Below are 14,021 nucleotides of genomic sequence, written 5' to 3' on the forward strand. Positions count from 1 at the left end.
AACCACGTGAGTACAGCCGGCATCAGCTATATTTTCAGGTTAGAGTTTAACCGCTCTAATATAATCGTTCTCATACTGACAGCTTTTCTGAGCATTGCACATATTTTTTTTTAATAAAAGAATATTAGCCAAGTTAATTGCTAACTAATATTCCCCTTGCTTCTCCAATGAAGCGTAAAGCTTGTGCTAGGAGTAGGTACGACAATTATAGTGCAACGAACGGGATTTGAACCGGTGACTTTCTGTTTTCAGTCCGCTTCTTTAACCGTTGAGCTATCGAGGCTTCAAAAAGGCATTCCTCAGTCATATGATACTATATCATTGAAGTTGCGAGGTCGTGAAGAGAAAGTCACGCGTGACCTACGTACGGCGGTCAGTGGTCACATGACCCGAAGCCTTAAGCCGTTAAGTATACTATAACATTATGTCATAGGATTATTCTACAGTTACAGCAGACAACCATTTCCTGCTCGTATTTCAGTTCCGCAGCCCAGTTATTTGTATGTTTTCCGTCTGTTACCTACTACAACATAATATTATTTAAATATATAAAAAATATAAAAGGAAAAGGTGAGTGACTGATCTATCAACGCATAGCTCAAACTACTGGACTATGTCCTTCCCTTCCCTGTCTAACTCTGTACAAAATTTCATCAAAATCGGTTAAAATAAAAAAGCTAACATCTAAATATGCATGCAATCATACACTCCCATTTACACACACACACACATGCACACACGCTCACACATACTCATAAGCACACACTCACACACGCATACACACACACATACAATCATACACACACTGTTGTAATTTTATTTTATTATTGTATATACCTACATTTATTCTAACTCTATTCTGTTAAAATAGTTTAATTATAATTTTAAGTAATCTCTTTTGGCCTTCTGTTATACCTAGATTTAAATTTAAATAATAATTATGTATTTACGCTGTTGATTACTTTCAAATAAACAAAAAAAAAAAAAAAAAAAAAAAAAAAAAAAAATGTTGGGCCACGAAAAGCTTGCAGACAGACAGACGACAGACAACTAGGCAGACAGACACTTTCGCATTTATAATATTAGTATGAACTTTTTATTCCATCATATACATACTCTATCATAAAATTATATAATTCAATAGAGTTTATGATTTTTTAAATAACTGTTCATTAATATTTTTCGTTGCGGTGTGGTGCAAGCGGTTAAGACTTTGGTCTTATAATCGGGGGTTTAGGATTCGATTCCAAGTAACTACGGACTTCTATAATTTTTCAGAGTCATGTTTGATATCGACGTCAAACGAAAATTAGTCAAAAACGCAGGATTTTTTTTTCTCTTTCCTCATATTGTTAGAAGCTGTTATAAGAAGGCATATTTCTTTTTACTTTAGGGTCCTTTTAGTAATTTTGTGCCCAAATCAAGTTAATATTAGAGTTAGGTTAGTATAATGAGTAAACCTCTCGATAAGCCTCTACGCGTGTAATCAATATCTGCGCGCAAGTTTAGCAAGAGAGGACATTCAAATAACTAATCCAAAAATCTACACTAATATTATAAAGAGGAAAACTTTGTTTGTTTGTTTGTTTGTTTGTTTGTTTGTTTGTTTGTTTGTTTGTTTGTTTGATTGTACTGAATAGGCTCAAAAACTACTGGACCGATTTTAAAAATTCTTTCACCATTCGAAAGCTACATTATCCACGAGTAACATAGGCTATATTTTATTTTGGAAAAAAATAGGGTTCCGTAAGATATTTGGGTTTTTCGGACACAAGGTGTAAAAAATCAACCAGAAAAGTTACTTATTTTGCGTACGCTGCCTAAACTATAAAAGATAGAACCATAAAATGTTCTAATTAATTGTAGATCTTATAAATATCTACAAAAAAGTCCGCGACACACTATACCCATCTATGTCGAGTGAGGCACAGCAACCATTTTTTTATTTAAAAATCTTGAATTTTTTTTGGACTACATTTAAACGCGTTTATTTTACTCATGCTATTAATCCTTATCAAAATAAATGATTTCATCACTAAGAACAGTTTATGGAGATAATATTTGGTCTTTGAATGATTAAAATTGGACGTTTGAGAGGTAATGTCGTTAAGTTTGTTTGTAGGGGGTAATCTTTAGAACTACTGAACCGATTTTAAAAATTCTTTCACCAGTAGAAAGCTACATTATTCCTGAGTGACATAGGCTATACGGGATCTTTAAAAACCTAAATCTACGCGGGCGAAGCCGCGGGGATCAGCTAGTAGCTTATAATGCTCTGCTTTTCTGTCTGACTTTAAATCCACTTCTGGTACCCTTTTAATTAATTCTTTTTTGCTGTGTTTATAACTGTCAGGACAAGGTTTGTATAAAAGATTCTTTTTTTTGGAAAGTCGATGGGAAAATACAGTTCCCCCGGTCGCGGACGAAGTCCCGGGCAACATAAATGATTATGAGTGTTCAAGAAGGTTCCCTCACCTCATGTCCGGTGAGAAGTCGACAGCACACGCGTAGCCGGCCACCATATGTCCCGCGAAGGTCTTCTTGCGGTTGAGCTTGAACCGGTTGAGCGCGCTGAACACCACCACCTTGTTGTCCATGGACTGGCACGCTAACCACTTGCCATTGGGTGCTGCGGTCACCGCGGGCAGCGAGTGCATGGACGGGTCGGCGATGTACTTCATGTCTACGGGGATGTCCCTACGAAAAATATATATTCTAAAACTATGTCCTTTGTACCAGTTTAGTTGCCTGCATAAGCTAGTCATATTTAAGAATGGCGCGAAAATATCTCAGCCAATCACAGCGGGCGCCAGTCCGCTATTGGTTATTGCATATGCGCCATATTTTGTACGCGCGAATTATGAGCGAGACAGCACGATAGTGTCTGTTGTTCTTGTGTTCAAAATCTTAGCGTGAAGCAATAAGGTCTGTATTTCATTCACATTCGGTTTTACTCGGATTAGGTCGCGCTTTTCTGCGCAAACGAATTTTGCCGATGCGACTAATGAAAGTGGTAGTACTGTACACCATTTTGTTCGCCAGTCGCCAGCTCTCAATGTAGTGGTGTAACTCCTCCTCCTCCTCCTCCTCAATAGCTCAACCGGTAGAGGAGTGGACTGAAAACCGAAAGGTCGACGCGACGGTTCAAACCCCGCCCGTTGCACTATTGTCGTACCTAGCCTGACGCTTAGTTGGAGAGGAAAGGGGAATATTAGTCATTTAATATGGCTAATATTCTTTAAAAAAAAAAAAAAAAAAGCTCACCACTCCCAAACCCGCAAACTCTTGTCGTCGGACGTGGAGACGAAGCGGCGGTTGTCGTCCACGAATGTGATAGTGTTGACTGCGCCCAGGTGGCGGTCGTATTCCTGCACGATCTCGCCGCTGCGGATGTCCCACTGTACTCACCACTCCCAAACCCGCAAACTCTTGTCGTCGGACGTGGAGACGAAGCGGCGGTTGTCGTCCACGAATGTGATAGTGTTGACTGCGCCCAGGTGGCGGTCGTATTCCTGCACGATCTCGCCGCTGCGGATGTCCCACTGTACTCACCACTCCCAAACCCGCAAACTCTTGTCGTCGGACGTGGAGACGAAGCGGCGGTTGTCGTCAACGAATGTGATAGTGTTGACTGCACCCAGGTGGCGGTCGTATTCCTGCACGATCTCCCCGCTGCGGATGTCCCACTGTACTCACCACTCCCAAACCCGCAAACTCTTGTCGTCGGACGTGGAGACGAAGCGGCGGTTGTCGTCCACGAATGTGATAGTGTTGACTGCACCCAGGTGGCGGTCGTATTCCTGCACGATCTCCCCGCTGCGGATGTCCCACTGTACTCACCACTCCCAAACCCGCAAACTCTTGTCGTCGGACGTGGAGACGAAGCGGCTAGTGTTGACTGCACCCAGGTGGCGGTCGTATTCCTGCACGATCTCCCCGCTGCGGATGTCCCACTGTACTCACCACTCCCAAACCCGCAAACTCTTGTCGTCGGACGTGGAGACGAAGCGGCGGTTGTCGTCCACGAATGTGATAGTGTTGACTGCGCCCAGGTGGCGGTCGTATTCCTGCACGATCTCGCCGCTGCGGATGTCCCACTGTACTCACCACTCCCAAACCCGCAAACTCTTGTCGTCGGACGTGGAGACGAAGCGGCGGTTGTCGTCCACGAATGTGATAGTGTTGACTGCACCCAGGTGGCGGTCGTATTCCTGCACGATCTCCCCGCTGCGGATGTCCCACTGTACTCACCACTCCCAAACCCGCAAACTCTTGTCGTCGGACGTGGAGACGAAGCGGCTAGTGTTGACTGCACCCAGGTGGCGGTCGTATTCCTGCACGATCTCCCCGCTGCGGATGTCCCACTGTACTCACCACTCCCAAACCCGCAAACTCTTGTCGTCGGACGTGGAGACGAAGCGGCGGTTGTCGTCCACGAATGTGATAGTGTTGACTGCGCCCAGGTGGCGGTCGTATTCCTGCACGATCTCGCCGCTGCGGATGTCCCACTGTACTCACCACTCCCAAACCCGCAAACTCTTGTCGTCGGACGTGGAGACGAAGCGGCGGTTGTCGTCCACGAATGTGATAGTGTTGACTGCACCCAGGTGGCGGTCGTATTCCTGCACGATCTCCCCGCTGCGGATGTCCCACTGTACTCACCACTCCCAAACCCGCAAACTCTTGTCGTCGGACGTGGAGACGAAGCGGCGGTTGTCGTCCACGAATGTGATAGTGTTGACTGCGCCCAGGTGGCGGTCGTATTCCTGCACGATCTCCCCGCTGCGGATGTCCCACTGTACTCACCACTCCCAAACCCGCAAACTCTTGTCGTCGGACGTGGAGACGAAGCGGCTAGTGTTGACTGCACCCAGGTGGCGGTCGTATTCCTGCACGATCTCCCCGCTGCGGATGTCCCACTGTACTCACCACTCCCAAACCCGCAAACTCTTGTCGTCGGACGTGGAGACGAAGCGGCGGTTGTCGTCCACGAATGTGATAGTGTTGACTGCACCCAGGTGGCGGTCGTATTCCTGCACGATCTCCCCGCTGCGGATGTCCCACTGTACTCACCACTCCCAAACCCGCAAACTCTTGTCGTCGGACGTGGAGACGAAGCGGCTAGTGTTGACTGCACCCAGGTGGCGGTCGTATTCCTGCACGATCTCCCCGCTGCGGATGTCCCACTGTACTCACCACTCCCAAACCCGCAAACTCTTGTCGTCGGACGTGGAGACGAAGCGGCGGTTGTCGTCCACGAATGTGATAGTGTTGACTGCGCCCAGGTGGCGGTCGTATTCCTGCACGATCTCGCCGCTGCGGATGTCCCACTGTACTCACCACTCCCAAACCCGCAAACTCTTGTCGTCGGACGTGGAGACGAAGCGGCGGTTGTCGTCCACGAATGTGATAGTGTTGACTGCGCCCAGGTGGCGGTCGTATTCCTGCACGATCTCCCCGCTGCGGATGTCCCACTGTACTCACCACTCCCAAACCCGCAAACTCTTGTCGTCGGACGTGGAGACGAAGCGGCGGTTGTCGTCCACGAATGTGATAGTGTTGACTGCGCCCAGGTGGCGGTCGTATTCCTGCACGATCTCGCCGCTGCGGATGTCCCACTGTACTCACCACTCCCAAACCCGCAAACTCTTGTCGTCGGACGTGGAGACGAAGCGGCGGTTGTCGTCCACGAATGTGATAGTGTTGACTGCGCCCAGGTGGCGGTCGTATTCCTGCACGATCTCGCCGCTGCGGATGTCCCACTGTACTCACCACTCCCAAACCCGCAAACTCTTGTCGTCGGACGTGGAGACGAAGCGGCGGTTGTCGTCCACGAATGTGATAGTGTTGACTGCGCCCAGGTGGCGGTCGTATTCCTGCACGATCTCGCCGCTGCGGATGTCCCACTGTACTCACCACTCCCAAACCCGCAAACTCTTGTCGTCGGACGTGGAGACGAAGCGGCGGTTGTCGTCCACGAATGTGATAGTGTTGACTGCGCCCAGGTGGCGGTCGTATTCCTGCACGATCTCGCCGCTGCGGATGTCCCACTGTTAACAGACCAATTAAGTGTTTTTATCAGACTTCCAAAAAAAAGGTGGTTCTCATTTTTTCCCGTTTTTAGGGTTCCTTACCTCAAAAGAAAAAAGGAGCGGAGGAGAAGAAAGGAGGAGTCGACACACCCTTCTGCTATTTTATTTTATTTTATTTATTTTATATCTAATTAGAACGGCAGTGCCACTTACACTAACTAGATGATTAATAATAAATTTAAATACAAATAAAGGTACAAGAAAAAAGACATAAAATACAAAACGATAAAAGATCAAAGAATCAAAGAATTTTGCTATGCTTTTCGTACAGCCTCCAACAGAGAAAAACGGCGCAACATCGTGAAGAAGGTGATAATCTCGAGGGAGCCACGATGCTCAAAATTGAGGGACCGACGCGAGAAAAAAATAATCTTTTTTATTCGAATAAACTTTTACAAGTACTTTCGAATAGTCGGATGCATCTACCACTGGTTCGGAATGCCTTTCCTACCGAGAAGAACCAGCAAGAAACTCGGCGGTTGCTCTTTTCAAATATTTGAGAAGAAGAACAACTTCATGTCACACTTTACTTCGTAATAATTTCAAATATCTTTAGTATATACTTTGTAATAATGATGTCTTACGCATATAATCTTCTTGTCCGAGGTGCCGGCGACGAACAGATGCTGCTTGTCCTCGTCCGGGTTGAACTTGGCGCAGTAGGGGACCTTGCGCGACGTGAAGCGTGACATGCATTGTCCCGTCTCCGTGTCCCACAGCTTTATGTAGCGGTCGTAGGCTGCAACCATACATGCTCATTAGAGTAAGTATAGTGCGCGTAAAATTTACGCCATACATCAGTACGAGAGTTTACACTTAAAACAGAAAACATCAGCTGGTATCAAACGCATAGTGACGATGGGTAACAATGATTTTTTATTCCCATTACAAGTTAGCCATTGACTGCAATCTCACTTGGTGGTAATTGATGTGTCAAATATTTGGCACCGATTCTAAGCACAACCTAATTTTAGAGTATACGCACCCTCTTCTTACTATTGTAATATGAAAAGGACAGAAGCAGTTTGACATTTCTAAATTTAATTTTTAGATGGTAAACCCGTGATTATAGCGCACACTCGAACCTACTGTTTAAATTTGTATTGTGCACTAAAATTTAGAGTCTTTAAATGTGAAAGTCATGTTCCGTTCCTTTTTTAGCATTAGTAAAAAGAAAAGGATGCAGATACTCTAAATTTAGTTTAGAGAGAGAGACTAGAGAATCGGGGCTATGGTGAATCTAATCTCTAAGATTAATGTAAAAAAAATATAGTAAACAATCAACAGCGAGCTATAAAATAAACTGACTCGTGGAGCTCACTCAACATAATTATGTGTGGAAACCAAAACCATTTTGTTAGCCTAATTCGGCAGGTCGGGGGTTCGATCCTGGGCACGCACTTCTGACCTTTCGGTCACTACTCGGCTTCCTGAGCGAGCTTGGATGGCTGGAGTGTCGACTCCGGCGGGGAGAGGCGCTGCACGCTCAACAGACGGAAACGTTTAAGTGCGGGAACCTGCCCAGATAGAAGAAAGAAAGTTACCAGCGGAAAGGAAGTGTTTCCCGCAGTTGTTGAAGTTGACGTCTCGCACCGCCTGCCGATGCCCAAAGTACGTGCGCACGCAGCGCCGCGACCCGTACACCTCCCAGATCTATTGTACAAAACAATATTTTTAAAAAAATGACCAAACTATAAACTAAAACCTTCTTCTTCTTCCTTACCTTATCCCACGCTACGTGGGGTCGGCACAACATGTCTTCTTCTTCCACTCATTCCTGTCATTCGTCAACGTATTATCCACCTCTTTTTCACGCATATCCTCTTTCACGCAATCCATCCACCTTTTCTTTGGTCGTCCTCTCCTCTTTTTTCCTTCCACATGCATACTTAACATTCTTCTAGTGACAAGGCTTTCTTCCCTCCGCATTATATGCCTATACCATGCCAGCCTATTACCTCTCATCTTTTCTACCACTGGCGCTACTTTCAAACTACCCCTTATATATTCATTCCTTATGAATATATAAGGGGTATATAGTTTAACTATAAATTTTAGTTTATAGTTAAACTATAAACTAAAACCATGTATGTATATTTAAAAAAAATGTATTAACCTATAAACTAAAAATGTATAATATTTGCCAGTGACTTCATCCGCGTGGATTTAGTTTTTAAAACTCTGTGGGAACTCTTTGATTTTTCGGAATAAAAAGTAGCCTATGTCACTCTCCAAGTCTTTAACTATATCCATGCAAAAAATTACGTCGATCCGTTGCGCCGTGCGAAGTAATCCTTCGCAACGGATGGAAAGGATGAAAACGAAAAGCCTAATCTCTATAGCTATCTCTGTACCAAATTTCGTCAAAATCGGTTGAACGGATGGGCCGTGAAAGGCTAGCAGACAGACAGACACTTTCGCATTTATAATATTAGTATGGAAGTATGGATAACGCGTAAAATTTAACTCCTCACGGGCCATTTTAACTTTTTGTTTGTTCAATTCAATTTTGTTTTATGGCGTGCGGCTGCACCAGACGAGCGCAATAATTTACTTCGCCAATGACGTGTGACATAACAGTTGACCCATTAAAATGGCGCGTGAGGAATCATTGTGTATGGACTAGGTATAGTCGATGTTTTTGAAAAAGCATATTCTTAAATTGGCGACAATAATTTGATGAAAGCCCTTTTTTCGACGGCGGAAGGTCCTGTCGATCGACCTAAGTCAATTTCCTCCTTTTTAGAAAAATATTTAAAGTTTCCAAACATGTCACTAGATGGCGCTGATCACAAAGAAACGAAAACAACATTGCGCTATAGTCTCTAGTAAACAATATAACATAGGGCATTGGACGATTATCGACCTTCGTGCCTCAATCTATTGAGTAAGGAAATTATTGGGCCTTGGTAACGCTTGGCTATGTCCGCTAAGGGCGAAAGTATTTTTGAAAGGTACAGGTCGTCCCCTTGAGTCGCGCGCCTACTTTGCACGTGATTCGGGTGAAGCGATCTGCCTTTATTAACCGACTTCAAAAAAAGGAGGAGGTACTCAATTCGTCGGAATCTTTTTAGGGTTCCGTACCTCAAAAGGAAAATCGGAACACTTATAGGATCACTTTGTTGTCTGTCTGTCAAGAAACCTACAGGGTAATTCCCGTTGACCTAGAATCATGAAATTTGGCAGGTAGGTAGATCTTATAGCTGACATTTGAGGAAAAATCTGAAAACCGTGAATTTAGGGGTAGATCATACAAAAAAAATTAAATTGTGATCATGATCTAATAATTAGTATTTTTAACTTTCGAAGTGAGATAACTATATCAAGTGGGGTATCATATGAAAGGTCTTCACCTGCACATTTTAAAACAGATTTTTATTTATTTTTATGCATGATAGTTTTTGAATTATCGTGCAAAATGTCGAAAAAATACCACTGTAGAACGGAACCCTCATTGCGCGAGCCTGACTCGCACTAGGCCGGTTTTTTTATTACTAAACTAAATTTAGTACGGGTAAAACAATTATGGGACCCGTCCGTTAGCCGCGACTGTGCAGTCGTTATGGGACGCGACCGTAGGCCACGACTGATAGGTGTGCAGTGAACTTGCGAGATATATTGTCTCGGACGTCCGAGCGGTCAAGGTCAGACAATGGCACCGATTCTAAGCACAACCTAATTTTAGAGTATTCGCACCCTCTTCTTACTATTGTAATATGAAAAGGACAGAAGCAGTTTGACATTTCTAAATTTAATTTTTAGATGGTAAAACCCGTGATTTTAGCACGCACTCGCGAACCTACTGTTTAAATTTGTATTGTGCACTAAAATTTAGAGTCTTTAAATGTGAAAGTCATGTTCCGTTCCTTTTTTAGCATTAGTAAAAAGAAAAGGATGCAGATATTTTAAATTTAGTTTAGAGAGAGACTAGAGAATCGGGGCCAATGTGTCCAGTTTGTTTATGCCTTAATAGTTTATAGTGCACGCAATTCATAATGTAATTTGTTGGTATGACTGCGCATTGTACAATTCGGGCTTGTGTATTGTGTTAATCCTTAATCTATGACCTTTTTTTTTGGTTTTTTTAAATGTTTGATTTTTGTTAATTTTTCTTTAAAGTTTTTGTATTTACATACACATCTTTAAATCCGTGTAAACTAGACATTTTCACGAAAATCTGGCAATCCACAGACGCAGATATTCGTTTTTAAAATGTGTCTAAAAAAATTAACGTTGGTTGCTTAATATTCAAATGTGAATGAAACTACATAAGTAGCGAGTGACGGAGTCATGGGAAAGAGCTAGTAAAATGGTGTATACCTTAACCCTACAGTCCATGCCAGCGGAGAGCATGAGGTGCGCAGGGCCCGGGTACCATCGCACTGCGGCCACTCCTTTTGTGTGACCCTTCCACGTGAAGATGTGTGCCTGCAATACAGATCTCATTATAACCTACATTTTTTTTAAATAGGGATAGCGAGCAAACGACCAGGCGGGTCACCTGATGTTAAGTGATTACCGCCGCCCATGAACATTAGCAGCACCAGAGGAACCGCCGATGTGTTGCCGGCCTTTTAGGAATTTGTTGGTCCGCCCCTTCAATAACCCCATGTTGTAATCTAATGAGAACACCGCCGATGGGAGTTGGTTCTGGAGATCTGAAGAAGGATCTGGCACAGCGGACGGTCGAAGTGCACCAGACACCCAGGTGGTGAGGGTGAAGTTCCTTACGGTGGCGCGCATTATTTAAAAAACACTCTTACGGCGGTTACGCACTCATCCGATCCGAGTCCGTGAAAATACGTTCCGAAGTCATATAACTATTTGTATGGTAACATATGACATAGATTTTTTTATAAGTATCCGTATTTTCACGTATTCGGATCACGAGTGCGTGATCGCTATTAGGGCACTTGTGCACTCATTCGTATTCGGTTTATATACGTATTCCGTGATGAAGTGACCGTCATACAAACACGTACAGTACGCGGCAGAAAATATTGTACATCGACCTTTAGAAGGCGATAGCAGATTTGTAGAGCGTTGTCTCTATCGTTGAGAGTGAGACCGACAAAACGTCATATGTCGAAATGTCATTCTAAAGGCAGATGTACATTACTTTCCGCCGCGTACTTCGATTCGTATATACTCAATAGAGTTCTTAGACATCACTGATTAACGTAGAACAGTTTTTAAAACCCTGTCAAATACCCTATTACAAAAACTATAAATTACCATAATATCACACCCACCTCAACCGCTAACAAATCTTGACGAAAGACGCTGAGTTAGTTTTACACATACCTTTGGCAGGAAACATTTGTCTGGCGGTGTGTCACGACGTAGTTGTGTTTCACTTCTGGGAGCCTCGATCCATGACCGATCCAAGTAGTCCGTGGCTTTGTCAACTGCAAAACAATTGGGTATTTGACTCCAATTTTATATTTTCTCCAGTTTTTTTTTTTTTTGGTAAATATTTGTGTTTTTTGTGTGTTGTAAACCAATAAATGTATTTCTATTCTAAATAGTTGGTATTAGTAAGAGCTTCAACTCACTGTGTAGTATAGACTTCTCTTCCAGTGGTTTGTCGTCATCCACTTTGCCTTTCTTCTGTCGCTTTGCCAGTATCTCCTCTAATTCCTTCGCTTCATCACCCTCTGGTTTCATTACTCTGTAATTTGCATTATGATTATGTTAATTTCTTAGATTTGTCATTGCATAAAAGTGTTAAAAAACATTTGTTAAGTTGCAATAACAATACAAGTAAGTGATGCTTTTTAACATAGGCTACTTTTATCCCAGATAATCAAAGAGTACCCACAGGATCTCCTTAGTCTACACGGTCAACAAATATTGTGAACCACAGCTATTTATTCCATAATGTGATATTTATTGATGTAAACTAGAGTGTTGACGGATCACAATATGGATCACAGGATTTCTAGATTTCCATATTCCGGATCATGATAAATATTGGAACTTTGTCTTACACCTCAAGTACTAATCTAGTCTGCAAGATAAAAATAGATGTTAAAGTACCTCCTTTCACCTTCATAGCCTCCCCAAGGCCCCAGGAAGCCGGTGACATCCTCTGGGTTGTCATTCCTGTTCCTCTTCTTCTTGTCCAGGGGCCTCTTCTTTATGCTCTCAAACACTGTCTTACCCTCGGCTTCAGCTGGTGGTGCTATCATTGCTGACACTGTAAAATATATCAATCTTCAATCTTAAGTGTCTAAGCACACACCTGGTATTTGGTAGTAGATAAAATTTCAAACCCATATTTCACACCCTTAGGGGTTGAATTTTCAAAAATCCTTTCTTAGCAGATGCCTATGTTATAATAGCTATATGCATGCCAAATTTCAGCCTGATCTGTATAGTAGTTTGAGCTGTGCGTTGATAGATCAGTCAGTCAGTCAGTCAGTCATTCAGTCAGTCAGTCATTCAGTCAGTCAGTCAGTCAGTCAGTCACCTTTTCCTTTTATATATATAGATTATTACTAAATATGGACTTTTAAAGGAAAAGCAAACGTAAGACGAAAGTAGAAAACTACAAACCAACAATAGCATCTCCTTTTTCATCCACTATAGGTTCAGTAGAAGGATCTATAGCGTAACCATAGCTAGTAAATGTTCTTCTCTGGTTCTCAAACTGGAATTCACTGATATGAGCCTTTTCCACGTAGCCTGCGAGCATGTTTCTTGTGGCTTTCATCTGTTGTGTTTGGAAAGGGTTCTCGGGGCCATACGTTGGAGCAAACAGCTCTTCATACTTTGGGTTGTGCATTAATTCCTGGTTATTGCTTACTAGGACTCTTGAGTCTTCATTATTCTGGAAAGGTTAATAGATATTGTTATGCAAAATAGATTCAACCTACATAATTAGTTTCAGACATGGAAGTTTCTAGCCGACCGACCTAGAAGGCGAATTTATTTTTATTGAGCCGACCGTCGTATCGCTAGGCGATCTTTTCTTTTCAGCTGAAGCAAGACTCGTACTGACTACTGTCTGATCAATAATTCTTTATTATTTCACCGACTCTCAGATGACTAGCAGCGTTCTTCAGATATTTACAATTTGATTAAATTTCAGACCAGGGTTGGTGATGATGACAAGTATGCTTAACATGCTAAGGTTAAAGGTATTACACTCCACAGCTCTTCAAAGATCTACTTAGGTTATCTGTTATACTAAGCTTTTGCTCTGAGTAAAAATTTAATAAACTATTTTGTACTTACAGTGGGGGTGACGAGGGGTGCTGCACATATTTCCATTTTCTTGGCGAGGGATATACTGGGATCAACAGGTTTCAAATGTTTGAGCAACGTTTCATTGCTTTGGCCTTTTTGCATGTTTGCTTCCTCGATATCTGAGTCGTCCTCAGAACTGCTACCGTAATTTTTTATATTTAACATTTTGATGTCTGTGTAATTCTACTTAGTTCTAGATAATTTGCTTTTAAACCATCTTATTTATTAAAATTACAACTTTGCAGTAAAGAGTAAAAATATGAAAATCCCAAATCAAAACAAAACCAACTATTTACTTCTGACAGTGACAGACGTCTGACGTGATGAGTGCGTAACGTGACTTTGGAGCAGCGGTGTTTCCATTCCACTTACGATTTTTATTTTACCGTAGTTTCTGTCCAAAAATTCTTTGATTTGACTAACTAATATAATTTTTATGTTTATAAAGAAAATCATTTTTAGTTTTCACAACTCTTGAGTGACAATAAAGATGTTGGTCATAATTTTCTTCCATTTTCAAATTATTATGTACATATCAGTAATCAGTAATCACTTTCAATCTTAAAACATGAATGATAAATAACTAGCTAATTAATTATTACAGCTACAAAAATATGCTATTAATCCGCGATGCAGCATGAAAAACTTTATCTTTCTGCCTTTTTTTAATTTTTTGAG

The 14,021-nt window shown here is 42.5% G+C and overlaps 1 protein-coding gene and 1 non-coding gene across 2 annotated transcripts in view; one reads left to right on the top strand and one right to left on the bottom strand.

The window, feature by feature from the left end:
* The window catches only part of LOC117987117 (pre-mRNA-processing factor 17), a 31,517-nt gene extending 17,871 nt beyond the window's left edge, over window positions 1–13,646 (bottom strand). Inside the window, exons 1-10 of the mRNA XM_034974071.2 lie at window positions 13,332–13,646; window positions 12,651–12,924; window positions 12,132–12,291; window positions 11,648–11,763; window positions 11,397–11,500; window positions 10,413–10,520; window positions 7,637–7,745; window positions 6,677–6,831; window positions 5,917–6,050; window positions 2,476–2,697 (exon numbers count right to left, since the gene is read on the bottom strand). Of these exons, the coding sequence (XP_034829962.1) occupies window positions 2,476–2,697; window positions 5,917–6,050; window positions 6,677–6,831; window positions 7,637–7,745; window positions 10,413–10,520; window positions 11,397–11,500; window positions 11,648–11,763; window positions 12,132–12,291; window positions 12,651–12,924; window positions 13,332–13,508 (1,559 nt within the window). The 5' untranslated portion in view covers window positions 13,509–13,646. The remainder of the gene's footprint in view (window positions 1–2,475; window positions 2,698–5,916; window positions 6,051–6,676; window positions 6,832–7,636; window positions 7,746–10,412; window positions 10,521–11,396; window positions 11,501–11,647; window positions 11,764–12,131; window positions 12,292–12,650; window positions 12,925–13,331) is intronic.
* LOC117987357 (U12 minor spliceosomal RNA) lies at window positions 8,963–9,111 on the top strand. The gene has a single exon (XR_004674303.1). It is a non-coding gene; the product is annotated as a U12 minor spliceosomal RNA (small nuclear RNA).
* Window positions 13,647–14,021: the final 375 nt, after the last annotated feature.

This window comes from Maniola hyperantus, chromosome 12, assembly GCF_902806685.2.
Source record: "Maniola hyperantus chromosome 12, iAphHyp1.2, whole genome shotgun sequence".
Lineage (NCBI taxonomy): Eukaryota > Metazoa > Arthropoda > Insecta > Lepidoptera > Nymphalidae > Maniola > Maniola hyperantus.